At 44.4% G+C, this 14,653-nt stretch overlaps 1 protein-coding gene across 1 annotated transcript in view; it reads left to right on the top strand.

Annotated features, from left to right (window-relative positions):
- The window catches only part of HMCN1 (hemicentin 1), a gene marked incomplete at its 5' end in the record, with an annotated part of 160,609 nt that overhangs the window by 68,646 nt on the left and 77,310 nt on the right, over positions 1 to 14,653 (top strand). The window contains 13 exons of the mRNA XM_029964017.1: positions 987 to 1,082; positions 1,459 to 1,653; positions 2,691 to 2,821; positions 3,474 to 3,621; positions 3,782 to 3,908; positions 4,886 to 5,040; positions 7,281 to 7,559; positions 8,417 to 8,698; positions 9,701 to 9,809; positions 10,374 to 10,543; positions 10,882 to 11,036; positions 11,762 to 11,885; positions 13,158 to 13,322. Of these exons, the coding sequence (XP_029819877.1) occupies positions 987 to 1,082; positions 1,459 to 1,653; positions 2,691 to 2,821; positions 3,474 to 3,621; positions 3,782 to 3,908; positions 4,886 to 5,040; positions 7,281 to 7,559; positions 8,417 to 8,698; positions 9,701 to 9,809; positions 10,374 to 10,543; positions 10,882 to 11,036; positions 11,762 to 11,885; positions 13,158 to 13,322 (2,136 nt within the window). The remainder of the gene's footprint in view (positions 1 to 986; positions 1,083 to 1,458; positions 1,654 to 2,690; positions 2,822 to 3,473; positions 3,622 to 3,781; positions 3,909 to 4,885; positions 5,041 to 7,280; positions 7,560 to 8,416; positions 8,699 to 9,700; positions 9,810 to 10,373; positions 10,544 to 10,881; positions 11,037 to 11,761; positions 11,886 to 13,157; positions 13,323 to 14,653) is intronic.

A 14,653-nucleotide genomic window follows, 5' to 3' on the forward strand; every position in this document is an offset into this window, starting at 1 on the left:
CCTCCCTGCCCAGGAACTGTGCCCCTGCCTGGCCAGGAACTGTGCCCCTGCCTGGCCAGGTACTGTGCCCCTGCCTGCCCAGGTACTGTGCCCCTGCCTGCCCAGGTACTGTGCCCCTGCCTGCCCAGGTACTTTGCCCCTGCCTGGCCAGCTGCTGTGCTCCTGCCTGGCCAGCAGGGATCTCGTGCCAGTGCTCTCTGCTTGGTGTCTGGGAGGGCAGTGCTCTTCCTGCCAACTGTCACGTGAAGTAACATCCACATCTGTTTTTGATGTTATGTCCTGATGTTAACTAAGGAAAATTAGAATAAGCAAATATTCTTTGGAGAGTTTGCAGAAATGAGAAAAAAGAAACACTCTCTCTATATGTATTTAAATAGCAAGATGGTGTTGCAATGGTGATGGGGTAACAGTGGTCAATGTGCCAGTTTAAATCCATAGTGTAACTCCTCACCTGTCATGGGGTCACAGGCATCAGTGGAGCGTGACTGACTTCAGCTGAGCAGGAACTATTTCTTCTTTGCAGTAGTCTAAAGGCAGTGTTCTGATCCCTTTGGATTAGAGGTGCTGAGAAACACTTTTTATGGACAACAAAGAACTCTCAGTAACTTTATGTAATTGTCAGCCTGCACATGAGTTCGAAATGAGACTCGAGAACAAAGGATGGCAGTAGCACCAATGTTTGGGGAAAAGCAGTTTCAGTAGTATTTTTCAGATTATTCAGAAACACTGCCTTCAAAATAAATATAGCAGGTTTTCAAGAGAACCATTTGCAGTCACATTTGAAAGCCTCTTTGTATCGCTTGCTTCCTAAATATTCCCGTTGAAATAAGACTGCTTGCATGATACACATTCCAGTCAGTGTAAAGGGGGTGATTGGAGTCTGACCTCGTGTGGATGGGAGAGACTGAGTGTTGTGTATTGCCAAACTGTATTTTTACATTTGAGAGCAGAGATCAAGAAGTTTTTGGGGTCTGATTTTCTTTCAGAGTCTCCCAGTATCGAGGACCTGGACCCTCCATACAACAGTCCCTTCCAAGAGAGAGTGGCAAACCAGCGTGTGGCATTCCCGTGCCCTGCTAGAGGTGTGTGCCACTGCTCCCACTGCCAGAAGTATCTTTTGCTGTTGACCTTTGAAAATTACTAAGTTCCTGTAAAAATGTCCAATCCACACAGTATTTTCCATATATACTTTATTTGGAAAAACTCAAGCTAATGGTAATTTAAATAACCACCGTGTGTGGAAGTTTTGTGGAAAGTCATTGCAAGCCAAAAAGGATTTTATAATGTTTGGGACTAAGATTTTTCATGTTAAAATCCTCCTGTAGCAGCTGGGGCTTCCTCTTGGAAGGACGTGTTGTCCTTGCAGTAAGACTTCCAGCAAGCAGCAGGAATTGTGTGAACCTCTCTTGTTGTGAGCCGAGCGAAGCGTTTGTGGCAGTTCCCCCTTTGCCTCTTTAGGTGTTCCAAAGCCTGCCATCAGGTGGCTCCACAACGGGAGGGAGCTGACGGGCAGAGAGCCAGGCATTGCCGTGCTGGAGGACGGGACGCTGCTGGTCATCGCTGCTGTCACCCCCTCGCACAGCGGGGACTACGTGTGTGTGGCCACCAACGAGGCTGGGAGCGCTGAGAGGAAATACAGCCTCAAAGTGAACGGTACAGAACAAACACAACCCTTGGGAACTGCTTTGGAAGAATCTCTTTGATGTTACTGTTGGGAATTGCATGCCCAGGTCTGCCCATGAGCCGTTAAATGATAAAAGCTGATCTGACTACTTGCATTTCTATTATTCAGATGTTCTCTGTGTTTTTTTTCTGTTGTTTCTGTTCTCCATGACTTTAGGAACAAACCATCTTTGTTTTGCTCCAGGAGCCAGGTGCATCTCAGACTATTTATACTTGAAATCTTCAATGCAAATAGCAAATGAAGACTTTTGTACCGTAGAGATTAAAGACTGGGGGATAGGTCTGCATTTCAGATCTAAATATGAGAAAAGTTATTTATATGATTAAACATAGGATAGGAGAACTTTTGTTCCTGATATTCTTCTTCCAGAATCCTCATTAGAAAACAAAACCTCCATGGGTGGCCTTGAGGTATTGATTTGTACAGAGCACTTTTATTCCAGCCTTGTTCACTTCCCATGATAGTGCTGATGCCTGTGAGCAGGATTATTATATCCTTATCTTTATCCTGAGAAAAGCAGGAATTCCATCCTGTGCCAGCAGGACTTGTCAGTGGGTTGGGATTTTCTAATCTACCACATAAGGCCATTCTGTTTGCATCCATAGTGAGATAAATATTAGACAAGTGTTCTGGAACATGACTGGAGCAGTGAAGAGGAAGGATGACTGGAATCTGCTTCCTTTACTAAACAAATGTTGCTGAACAAGTAACAGGAGATTTTAAGATTAAATTAAAGGTTAAATAACATTAAGATTCAGTATTAAGATTAAAAATGTTGCTGGTTGTTCTGTTGGAGTGAATTTCCCTGGGAGTCCATTACTGGGCAAGAGAAGACTGTTTTTTGAGAAGAATAAGAAAAGACATAGGAAGATATGCCCAGAGGCAAAAGGCAAAAGGAAACATTGAGGAGGGAATGAAAAGGGTCTAAGAAATTTGGATTACTGTGGTCCTTGACAGAGGGGAGGAAGGAGAAGGTGGGAAATCATGACTTTGAGTTTTCTTGCAGTTCCTCCTGAAATTAGAGATCAAGAAAAGGTGACAAACACATCTGTGGTTGTTCATCACCCTGTAAGTCTCTTCTGTGAAGTAACTGGTAACCCCTTCCCAGTCATCTCCTGGTATAAAGAAGATATCCAGGTATGTGTGATTACTGAAATTAGGCAGCCTCACTCAGTTTTGGGGGGACTTTGAAGTGCTTGGTGTGAAAACTCACTGAAGTAAATACAGGTACCTGCCTTTATGTGCTTAGTAGTGCACTAAGAACACCTCCACAAAAAACTAGCTAAATATGGTTCATCCATGAATTCAATAAGTGAAAAGTAAGCTCTTTATTTTCAGGATTCCATTAGGAATTAGCCTTAATAATCTTCCAGTATTGCGGATGCCAGAGTCCTTCCAGAGGGGACCAACTATGCTATTTTCTTTATTTTATGGGTGGAGAAATAAGAACTGTTGGAGGCTATTTGAATTCCTCAGGATTTATCCTTGAGTCCTCTGCTCCCAGTTGTAGCTGATAAGTCACAGTTTCAGACGAGGAGAGAACCCTTTATGCACTTTGTGACTGCCCCTTGCTGATGGATGGAGGGTTTCTTTGGTTCCCCCCTTGCCTGCTGTGAGCTCCAAACCATATTGAACAGATTGCAGCAGTGCAGGGGATTAGTGCTGTAACTGAGAGGGGAAACAGATTATCCCTAAACCTAAAACTACCATTTTCTTATAAAAATCCAGCTGTGCTGTTTGGCTGATGTAACTTGGATCACATAAGGCTGATGTCTCGGGTTCTTTTAAGGTTGTGGAAAGCAGTACTGTCCAGATTTTGCACAATGGGAAGATACTGAAGCTCCTGAAAGCTGCTACTGAGGACGCTGGACAATATTCCTGCAAAGCCATAAATGTGGCAGGAAGTTCTGAGAAGCTGTTTAACCTAGATATACTAGGTCAGTTCATGGTTTGGGGGTTGGTTTTTGTTTTGTTTGGGGTTTTTTTGTAAGTTGGTGATTGGAAAAACAGTTGATATTTAAGCAGGCAGTAAATTTCATCTCGTTATAAATAGATTCTTGCACTCACTGTTCTTCCTTAATGTTTGTCTTTCTGAAGTTCCCCCGAGCATAATAGGTACTGATACCCCTGGGGAAGTTGCAGTCATCCTCAACCAGGAAATCAGCCTGGAATGCAGAGCCAAAGGCTTCCCTGTTCCTGACATTCACTGGTTCAAAGATGGCAAGTGAGTGTGTTACAGCCTTTGAGGTTTGTGCCTGGGTTGTTCCTGCCCTGGAACACGGGGAGGAAGTGCACTGTACCTGCACACTCTGGTTTGACTACTTAGTGTTAAGTTGTCATCAGATAGAACTTGGGGTGGTGTGAGCTGCTGAGTCCTTTAATTAAAAGTTAACCTTCTGCTCATCTTTGTGAACTCTCCCCTGACTGGCACTTGCAGAACACATTTAGGATATTTTAAGCCAGACAACGCTTGAAGCATTTGATTATAAACTCAGCCATTTCTTTGAGTTTATTCCATGGTTATTCTATCTGGATTATTTTAAACATATCATTAGTTAAAATGCAGTTTAGCTGACGTGTTTGACATTTTTCTAGCTAGTGCCTTGTGCACCTCTGCACATCTACATTAAAGGTTATATATGCATATATACATACTTCCATTCCTCATCTCATCCTCCAGGAAGGCACACCAGGAGAAGGATTCTTAGTGGCTTAACTATTAGCTGAAAATCCAGCTGGGCTGTGGTTTTGGTGTTTAACAATATAGTTCAGTACAGACATAGATTAGTACTCACAGATATCCTGCTGTGACAATTCCTTACTCTTTGGTGTGGATATACTGACACTTTCAACTAGTAGTTGACATTTTGTTATCAGCAAAGGCCTGGCATGACTAAGGATATTAGGAAAAAGAACTGAGGTCAAGCATAGGACTCTGGCTCTGATGCTGGCATCCTGGATGACCTGAGTGAAGTAATTTTTGTGGTTTGTTTTCTTCTAAAAACTAAGAATAGAGTTAATTATAATAGTTTGTCACTTGATGGTGTTTCTTGTGCTTAATGCTGTTAATTTAGTGCTAAATGGTTCTCTGGAACGGGATAATTTCTGCCACTAAAGGACCTCTTCATCTTACTGTCAGTTTAAATTACTGCTGAAAGGATGGGGTCAGAGCTCTGGGAAGCAAAACACTCTCTCTTTCAGGCCCTTGTTTCTGGGAGATCCCAATGTTGAGCTTCTGGACAGAGATCAAGTTCTGCACATCAGGAGTGTTCGAAGGGGTGACAAGGGGCGTTACCAGTGCAGTGCCACCAACACTGCTGGCAAACAAGTCAAGGAGGTCAAGCTCATTGTCCACGGTGAGTTTACAGAATGCCAGGCCCTGGAACATCCTTGGATTTTACTCATAAGGTTTCTTTTTGGAATGGAGATGCTCAGATGCACACAAATTTTGCAGGATCAGATCCTTAATTTGTATTTGTCTGAGTAAATCCATTCAAAAAAGAAACTTTACTGAAACAAGCATACCTTAATATTCATCTGTTGATAAAGAGATCCTTTTTGAGCATTTACACATATCAAGTCAAGTATGGGTCCAGTCTTTGCAGACTTGGCCTTTAAGTGGTGGTTTTGTGCTTTTTATAATTTTCTAACTGTTGAGAGACAAAAATCTTGACAAGCTTTCTCAAATTCTGCTATTAATTAGTTTCAGCTGAATTTTGATCTGTCTTATGAAGAAGAAAATGAATTAGAAGATTTTTGTTTTAATATACTTGTGGTCTTATTTTCCTTTAGTTAGTGTTAGGAGTAAATTCAGCCAGGAATAAGTAAAAGTTAGTGCAAAAGTATAAAGCAAAGTGCAAAACCAGTCAGAGTCAGACCTAAATAGTGTTTGAAGAAGAATATTCCAGATGACCTTCAGGTAGCGTGGTGGGACATTCCTGAAGTATGGAGCAGCCACAGCACACTGCCTGTACACCAACCATGGGCAGGCCTGTGTCCAGCAGGAGCAAAGGAAATGCTGGCACAACTTGCAGGTGATTGTGGCTGTTGGGAGATTAGAGGAATAGAAAGGCCCCCAAGTAAAACTCTCACAGATGAGTAGATTTACTTCAGATTCTTCAGGCAAGAGAGGTGAACTCGTGATAGTAGATTGGAACACCTCTTTACTTTTAAATTTCTCATTAATCCTGGCTGCACAAACAGAAGCCCACAGAGTAAGTGAGGAGCCTAGATGCTAATTCTTGCTCATTCTTACTTTGTTTTAGCAGTTCAGCCGTATTTTTGACTTTAATATTTTCCCAAAACACCATGTTAAAACCATTCCCCATTTCCGTGGATCCTCTGTCAGCGTTTGCTGATAGAGAAGTGCATTTGCCTTTGATCTGGGTTTGTTTCAGCATGTTTTATGGATTTAGGTTTTTTGGCAACAAAAAATGTTTAATTAGTAAAATGTTTCACTGTGGTTTGATAATCTGCAAGACCCATCTCAGGTGCAGATCCGTCCATGGACACTTTGCTTTACATCTCTGCAGTGGGGTTTTCAGTGACCACTATGGAAGTCAGTGGAATCCGTGGATGTGCTGAGCATTTTTGGCAGCACAGGAGTCAATGTGTCTGCCAGATGTGTCTGGTACTCTCAGCAGTCATAAATTTACTCGTTGCCAATTGCACTCTGTTTTTATTACTTCTATAGAGATTTACGGACTCTTTATATTGGCTGATTTACACCAGAGCTTGTTTGCTAGAAGAATCTGAGTCCTGCTGCCCAGTGAGCAAGGGAAATGACTGTGGGCCAAAAAGTTTCAAAAATAGGAGCATAAAGCAAGACTGTTAAGCTCATATTTAGTCTCAAAGTGACTTCATCCTCAGAAGTTTGGAGCCCTGAGCAGTTCCCGCTGCAGCTGTCGAGGCTCTTGGGTGTATCTGGTATTTTTAATGGCAGGTTCCTTGCTGGGAGGATGCACTTCCCCAGGGATACAGGGATTGCTCTTTCTTTACCCCTTGGAGACAGGGAAGAGGGGTGCCCAGATGCATTGCAGGATGCATGGAGGCCCTAACTTGGCACAGGTTGGAGCCTGGTGGCCCTTTTTGTTGTGTTCTCTTTGTGCTTTCTACCCTGTGTTGCCTTGGAGAGCTGTACAGGTGATATATCTCTTTTCCCAGTCAACCAGCAGTAGGACATGAGGGCACAGTCCCAAACTGTGCCAGGGGAGGTTTAGGTTGGAATCAGGAAGAAGTTCTTCCCAGAGAGAGTGATCAGACCTTGGAATGGGCTGCCCAGGGAGGGGATGGAGTCCCCTTCCTTGGAGGTGTTTGAGCAGAGCCTGGACGTGGCATCAGTGCCATGGTCTGGGTGACAAGGTGGGGTTGGGTCAAAGGTTGGACTGGATGATCTGAGGTCTTTTCCACCCTCAGTGATTCTGTGATTGTGATTCTGTGATCTACTCTGCTGGGGAAAAAAACAACCAAAATACAGCAGGAAGGGTTGGAAGTCTGATTAAAATATTTTGTTCTTACGGCATTCTGATGTTTCATTTACATCTGCACATCTTTGTAACCCAAGGCTTTAGTGCTGCTGTTTTGTCTTTTGAAACAGTCCCTCCCAGTATCAAAGGAGGGAACGTTACCACGGAGGTGTCGGCGCTGCTCAACAACCTCATCAGCCTGGAATGCGAGGCCAAGGGCATCCCTGTCCCCACCATCACCTGGTACAAGGATGGGCACCCCCTTCTCTCCAACCCCCAGGCTCTGTACGTGGACAGGGGGCAGTTCCTGCAGATCCCCCGTGCCCGGGTGTCGGACTCTGCCAGGTACACGTGTCGTGTGAGCAGCGCGGCCGGCGCGGCCGAGAAGGTGTTCCACGTGGATGTGTACGGTGAGGGACAGCTCCTGGGCTGGGGGGTTGGGTTACAGCTGCACTGGGAGAGCTCTGCTGCCTCTGCAGCCTGGCAGGGACTGTGTTTGAAGGCTGGCCTCTCTGAGCAGGGCCAGGAGATTTAGACCCTCTGCTTTGTGGGACTCTCAAAAAGCTCTTTGGTTCATGGAATCCTGCAATGGTTTGGGTTGGAAGGCACCTTAAACATCCTCCAGTTCCACCCCCTGCCCTGGGCAGGGACACCTTCCACTAGCCCAGGCTGCTCCAAGCCCTGCCCAACCTGGCCTTGGACACTTCCAGGGATCCAGGGGCAGCCACAGCTTCTCTGGGCAACCTGTGCCAGGGCCTCACCACCCTCCCAGCCAAGAACTCCTTCCCAATATCCCGCCTAACCCTGCCCTCTGGCAGTTTAAAGCCATCATCCCTTGTTCTATCCCTCCATGCCCTTGTCCAAAGTCCCTTCACCAGCCTTGGTACCACACTTTCTTCTGCTGCACTATTTCTTCTCCATGTATATGTTCTTGAATTCCCATCTGTATGCTGAACAATACTTACCTGCAATACCCAGTCTGTAGGGGATCTTTAGAATGCCCTCTTGAGTCCTTTGTATTTAGTTCTTCCCTCTCAAAGCCCTGCAGATCCTGTGTGTTATACAACTGGTCAATACTGAAGTAAAAAATTCGAATTCTCTGTTTCCCTTTGCCTTGTCCCACCCCAGCAGCAAATTCTCCCATGAAATCCTGCGTGACAGAACGGCTTATGGAGCCAAAGTGGGGGGAGGAACCAACCCATTTGCTCTTAATTCATTTTCTGGCTACAGAATTAATGGCTTGCAGTGTATTTTTTCCTCTTTCCAGTTCCTCCGGTGATCGAGGGCGATGCTGACACAGCCCAGAGCAGGCAGGTGGTTGCTGGGAATTCCCTGACACTGGAGTGTAACGCTGCTGGCAACCCTCCCCCTCTCCTGACCTGGCTGAAGGATGGGGTTCCCGTGCAGGCCAGCGACAGGCTCCGTGTCCTGGCTGCTGGGAAGAGGCTGGAGATCCTCAACGCCGCCGAGGCCGACCGGGGCCACTACTGGTGTGTGGCCACAAGCATAGCTGGGGAACAGGAAATCAAGTATGAAGTTGAAATCTTAGGTGTGTGAGCAGCACAACTACTGATTTGTCACATTCCCATAAACCTAATATGGACAGATTCCAAACACCCCCATGTTTGTATTTTTGTTTGTGAAAGATCAGTTATCAGGCTCCATATTTAGTTGAACCTGAGCACTGTACAACTTTGCTGTCCAGGGTTACAGGACAGTTGGAAGGCTTTCAGGTTAGTTCTTGAAGGATTTTTTTGCATGTGGTTGGTAAATATTATTCTCAGTAACCCCTAAAATTCTTCTAACTTGCCTTCATAGAAGAAAATCATAGATCCCCAAGAGTATCCATTAAAAATATCACTGAGTAGTGGCTTCTAGGAGAGGACATCTTTCTCTGAATTGTGTTGTGCAAATTTTGAACCTTCTCTTGAAAAAATGCTTTTCCTTTTGTATCCCTTGAATCTGTTACCAGTTTGCATCTCAGCAGTCCCTGTTGACTGTCCTGAGGTAAAAGAATTGTACAAAAACGTGAACTACCTTCTCTTGACATGGCAGGAGTTATTTATGAGCTGTAATGAACTTTGAATTGCTCTCTTGGAGAACATAGTATTGAATGCAGGAGAAGAGCACCCATTCTGCTGCTCCAGGTGTATCTCACTGGTCTGGGTCAGTGGAGGAGCTGTGAGGAGCTGTGTTGCAGTGCTTCCTTCCCAGAGAGGACGAGACAGGGTGAAGAAGGACCTGGAAAAGGTTCATCTGCACCTTTGTTTTCTCCTTCTTCTGGCAGGGAGTGCTAAAAGGCCCCCCCATCCCCACCCATTCATAAGGTTGTTCTGACAGAGTCTGGGAAAACCAACCAAATGAGAAACAATAAAAAAAAAATGAGAAGAATGATTTGAAGCTGCAAAATATTACTGGATAAATGTTTCCCTTCAGAAAGGAACTGAGGTTCCTAATGAATCAGTGTGTGTTTAACATTGCTATTTGAGAGAGGCTGTCTTGATATTTCTGATACTTAAATGTTTCTGTTTGTGGATTTTCTCTTTCACAGTGCCACCACTTGTGGAAGGTGGGGATGAGCTCTTGGACTACATTGTGATTCTCCACAGCCCTTTGGAGCTGGATTGTACAGCAACAGGGACACCCTCACCAACTATCACGTAAGGGCACTTGTGTGACAGTAGAAAATAAATGAATCTGCTGCTTGGTTAGGGGAGTGTGGAATTGAGCTTTATGAGCCACCTGTGTTGTTTGGTGATGGTTAATGAGCAGAGGACAAACTCCTGGCTCCACTGACGACAGCACTCACTGGGCAGCATCAGGATTTTATTTTAAATGAGTTTGGTTTGTTGTGCCAGTGTCCACGTTCTGGAGATGGGCATAGATAACAAGAGCAGCCAAAACTCTCATTCCTGTGCTAATGCAACTGAGCACTTTTGTTCTGCCACCTGGGGTTGCTTTTGCTGTGGAGATTTCTCTCTGCCTCTGATGGTACCTGCTGTTACCTTTCTGATGTCTTCTTTAGTGCCTGTTCCCCAATACTCCCTTCTGATAAACCATTTTGGTCCATGGCAGTCAGGAAAGTGGAATATGACACCTCCAAACTTCCCTGGAAATGCAAATTGAGTTACTGAGCTGTTCTGTTTAATGGAGTTGTGCATATTTCGGGAGTGTTGTAGATCTTTCTTTCACAGAGAGCTGAGACTGAACTTTCTCTTTGACAGGTGGTTGAAAGATGGTCATCCAGTTGAAGAGGGAGCTGGGCACAAGATCTTATTAAAGGGACAGAAACTTGTCATCTCTCAAGCTGAAGTGTCAGACACCGGCCACTATAAATGTGTGGCTGCAAATAAGGCAGGAGAACATGGGAAGGAATTTGATGTTACAGTGCATGGTAGGTTACTCAAGGGGGAAGCAGCAGACTGCTTTTCTTTTTAAATTACTGGCAAGAAGGTGCTCAGATCTCCTGTAAATGCTTATTTGTATTAGTGGGTTGAAAAATGTAGATGAGATAAGCTGAAGTAGAATCATAGAATAGTTAGGGTTGGAGGAGACCTTAAAGTCCATCTCATCCCAACCCCCTGCCGTGGGCAGGGACACCTTCCACTAGAGCAGGTTGTCCTGATCTAGGAGTAGAAATAGAACTGCACTCACCTGTGGGGTATTGTTTCTATATCTTTAAATGTACATGTTCAAATGACACTTTGTTTTTGTTTCTGGTACTTCTTGCAGTTCCCCCAACCATCAAATCAACTGGGCCTTCTGAGAGAGCTGTTGTGATCCACAAGCCTGTGACACTGCAGTGCATAGCCAGTGGCATTCCCAGCCCTTCCATAACCTGGTTAAAAGATGGACAGCCAGTAAACACAGCCAGAGGAAACCTCAGAGTAAGCATGACTCTTTTGTGGGATCCAAACCATGCCAATAGTTACAATGAATTATACAGGTCAGTGTGTCTTTTCCTGTTGCTTCCCTTGCGCTGTGATATGAAGATGCTAAAGATCCATCCTGGAGAACGAGGGGCTTTTTGCCTGCCCAGGGTGGTATCTCTGGTTATAGCAGTGTTTAGTAGACTGAATCCCATTAGACAGCTCATATCAGAGGAGTCCAGGGCTGGAAATTCAGCATGTGGCTCCTTCCAGTGCTACTTGAACCTTTCGAGGTGTGGCTGTCTGCTGGTTGTGAGGTGGGCTCTGCCCACTTGTCCCTGTGAGGAGGCATTAAGATGAGCTGTTCTATAATTGCTGCCATTGCAGCAGCTACCTGTAATTCCCTTCTGATGGTGACATCCTGCCTTTCCATGAAGAGCCCTTCCCAGTAGTTCCATGCTCCAGGGGTTTGATTGCTTGCAATGGCTTTGATTTACTGTGGACTGGAGCAGCTTTTGACATCCTGACTGCAGCCTCCTCTGCCCTTTGCATGCCTGCCCTGCTGCCATATGGGTCTCCTTACACTTGTACAGCTCATAATGCTGATGTCCCAGGATTACTGAAGCCCCTGAACTCCCAGACACCCCTTCCCTGGGTTGGAGGGAAGCCGCTCCCGGCGGTGTTCCGTGTCAGCGTGTGCTCTGCCCTGGGCCATCGTGTCCATGTGCTCTGTTTTGGTACAGCTGGAGTCCTCAGGCCGTGCTCTGCAGGTGGGCAGGGCCCTGCCCCAGGATGCTGCCCACTACACCTGCGTGGCCACCAACGCAGCCGGAGAGGCCCAGCAGCACGTCCGGCTCCACGTGCACGGTAACGTCTCTGCTCTGGGCAGCTCCTCTGGCACCTGTGTGCCCTCTGCTCTGGCTTTTGTGCTGTCTCTGCACATCCCCCTTTCACTTTGCTTTTTTTGTCCCACTCCATTAGTAAGGAGTGAGGCCAAAAACTCTTCTTCTTAAGATCTGGCCTCTCTCCTGTGGTACCAAGGGCCCAGAAATAAATGAATTAATTCCCTTTCCAGGTAATTGCTGTTCAGAGGTCTCCGAAAAAGCCAAACACATTGCCACTAACTCACCCCTCAGAATGGTACCTGTTTCTGAGTCAGTATATGATATACCACCATTGACATTATTAATTTCATCCAAATTGTCTGTGGATATTGGTATTCCCTGTGACCCTGCAATGGGAAATTTTTACAGGAATGACTTTTCTGAGAAAGAAACATTCTGTTGTGAGGGGATTTTTCAACCTGATTAAAGGGAACTGTCTTTTGCAGCTAACAATAGTATAAAAGGAGTCGGGGAAACTTGAGAAGCAGTTGTTTGCATGTGAGTTTAATAGATGCTCTCTCCATGATTTATGTATGTTTGGCTCAGAAATCGGCTTTTGCATTCTTGATGTGATCCAATCCTCAAAGGAGGTGTGGGAATCCTCAGGAGGTGTAGGAATGGACCATGGCAAAATGCTCACAGAGTATCATTATGTTGACTCTTATTGCCAAACCAACTCAGTATCTGGAAGATGTTCAGCTGAAATGAGGAGAAGCTGCAGAGTCTCCATGGACGAGACTTAGAAAGGGAAGCCACACTCATCTTATACTGTGATAATTGCATCACAGCTAATTTGAGTGTCAGCCCCATGTCAGAGATGTCTCTTTTTGCTGTCTTCATGTTCAAAGTGTCATTGTCTGGTGTTTCTGACGTGGTGCAGATTTCTAAACATTAGTAAGGTAAAGCTGTGTCAACAGTCAGTTGAAGTGGGATGTTCCTGCCACAATAAAGAATTGCTGTTCTGTGTTGTGCACCCATTCCTTGCAACTCTGTTTTAAAGTCCCAATTTCACGAAAAAAATTAGAAGTAACAAAAATAACATTTTATTCCTCTTACCACTGATGTGGTTATATAGTTAGAGAATATCCCCTTTTCAAAGATGAGCTTCTTGGAGAAATTCCTCGGTCATCCAGCAGCTGAAGGTTGTGCAACTCATAGCCCAGAGTTTGTCCAAGGGCAGATGACTCTGTGGTTGGATGCTGTGCTGGCTGGGTGGCTGAATTAATGCAAACCTGCTGCCTTTGTCTTTCCCCAGAACCACCTAGTCTGGAAGATGCGGGAAAGATGTTAAATGAAACAGTGGTGGTGAACAACCCAATCCATCTTGAATGCAGAGCTTCTGGGAACCCTCTGCCAGGTATCCACGTGCACTTTGGGGAACATCTGGAATCAGCTTTAAACACATCCCCTTTTATCTCCTGCCAGCCAAATATTTGACAGTGTAGAGTAGACCTAAAGTACCTGGTGCATTGAGCATGTCAAGTGTGGGCATATCTAGGACCTTTTTTAGACTGTGTTTTTGCTCCCACCTTCTTCTGATAAGATATAAAAATACCATGTTACTGTGAGAACAATTTTCTATATTAATTGTTGTACAGCAAAACTGGAGGAATAGTTACTAAGAGCTTATCTAATATAGCAATTTATGCTGATGACAGCAACATTTTCAGAAGAAAGGTGTTATTACATTTCAGGTGAACATCCTGATTCACCTTTTCTGCCTTTTTGAGAATTAATTCACAGCAAAGTATTGTTTTCTATAGTAATTTATACTGGTATAAAACACAGTTTAAAAATACTGAGGGTGTAAGTAAAATGTAAAAACACCAGGATTTTATATCCGTTTTACACTCTCTTTAATTTCTTCTCCTCCTTTTTCTCTCCAAATTGACAATTATTTTAGAACAAACAATTAAAATGATGGATTTCAGATGATTTATGCAATAAGAACAGTTTGGTCACCTCTGGTATGATGTGATGCCACATCATAGTGTCAAGAAATAACATTAACAAAGAAAAGTGATAGCACAGCATTCCACTGAAAAAGAGAGGAGCCCTGTACAGTGTTGTTTATCAGTGAGACCAGAACACTTTGTGAATGCAGCTCTTTCCCCAAATAAACTTGTGTATTACAGATAATCAATAAGTGGTAATTTCATCTACTGAGTGGTGGTACCATAAGTCCTACATGGCTCATTCTCCTGATGGCTGGTGCCATCTTTTGGCTGAGATGCAAAATCCTCAGATGTTGCTGGTTATAGAGTTCCTCCTGTAAAACTTTCTTTTGGAGCAGCACCGGATTCCTGCTCTTTATTTTAACTTTTTTTTTCAGCCTACCTATTGAACTTTGATTTTGTTGCTTACATGTTGGTTCTTTGTCCCAGGTGGTTGAGTTTAATGTAGGGATAATTTAGGATAAAAGGTGAAAAAATGATACATATTGTAGAAATCCCAGGGCGGTTTGGGCTTGAAGGGACCTTAAAGCTCATCTTATTCCACCCCCTGCCATTGGGCAGGGACACCTTCATATTATTGTGTGTTTTTAAACAGCTGCTCGTGACCTCGGTATGAGATGAGTAAATTTGGTTTGTGAGATAAAATGTCCTGAAGGTAAAAAATGTCCTTAAATATATGATGTGTGTAGATGATAGTGTCGAGAGTGCTGTTGAATTCTGGGGGGGATTGTCAGTATTTTGCACAAATGTTACCCCTTTCCTCATTTTGAGTTGCTTTTCACTGTTGTTAACGCTG

The sequence above is a fragment of the Manacus vitellinus genome, unplaced genomic scaffold, assembly GCF_001715985.3.
Source record: "Manacus vitellinus isolate BGI_N305 unplaced genomic scaffold, ASM171598v3 scaffold_68_pilon, whole genome shotgun sequence".
Classification (NCBI taxonomy): domain Eukaryota; kingdom Metazoa; phylum Chordata; class Aves; order Passeriformes; family Pipridae; genus Manacus; species Manacus vitellinus.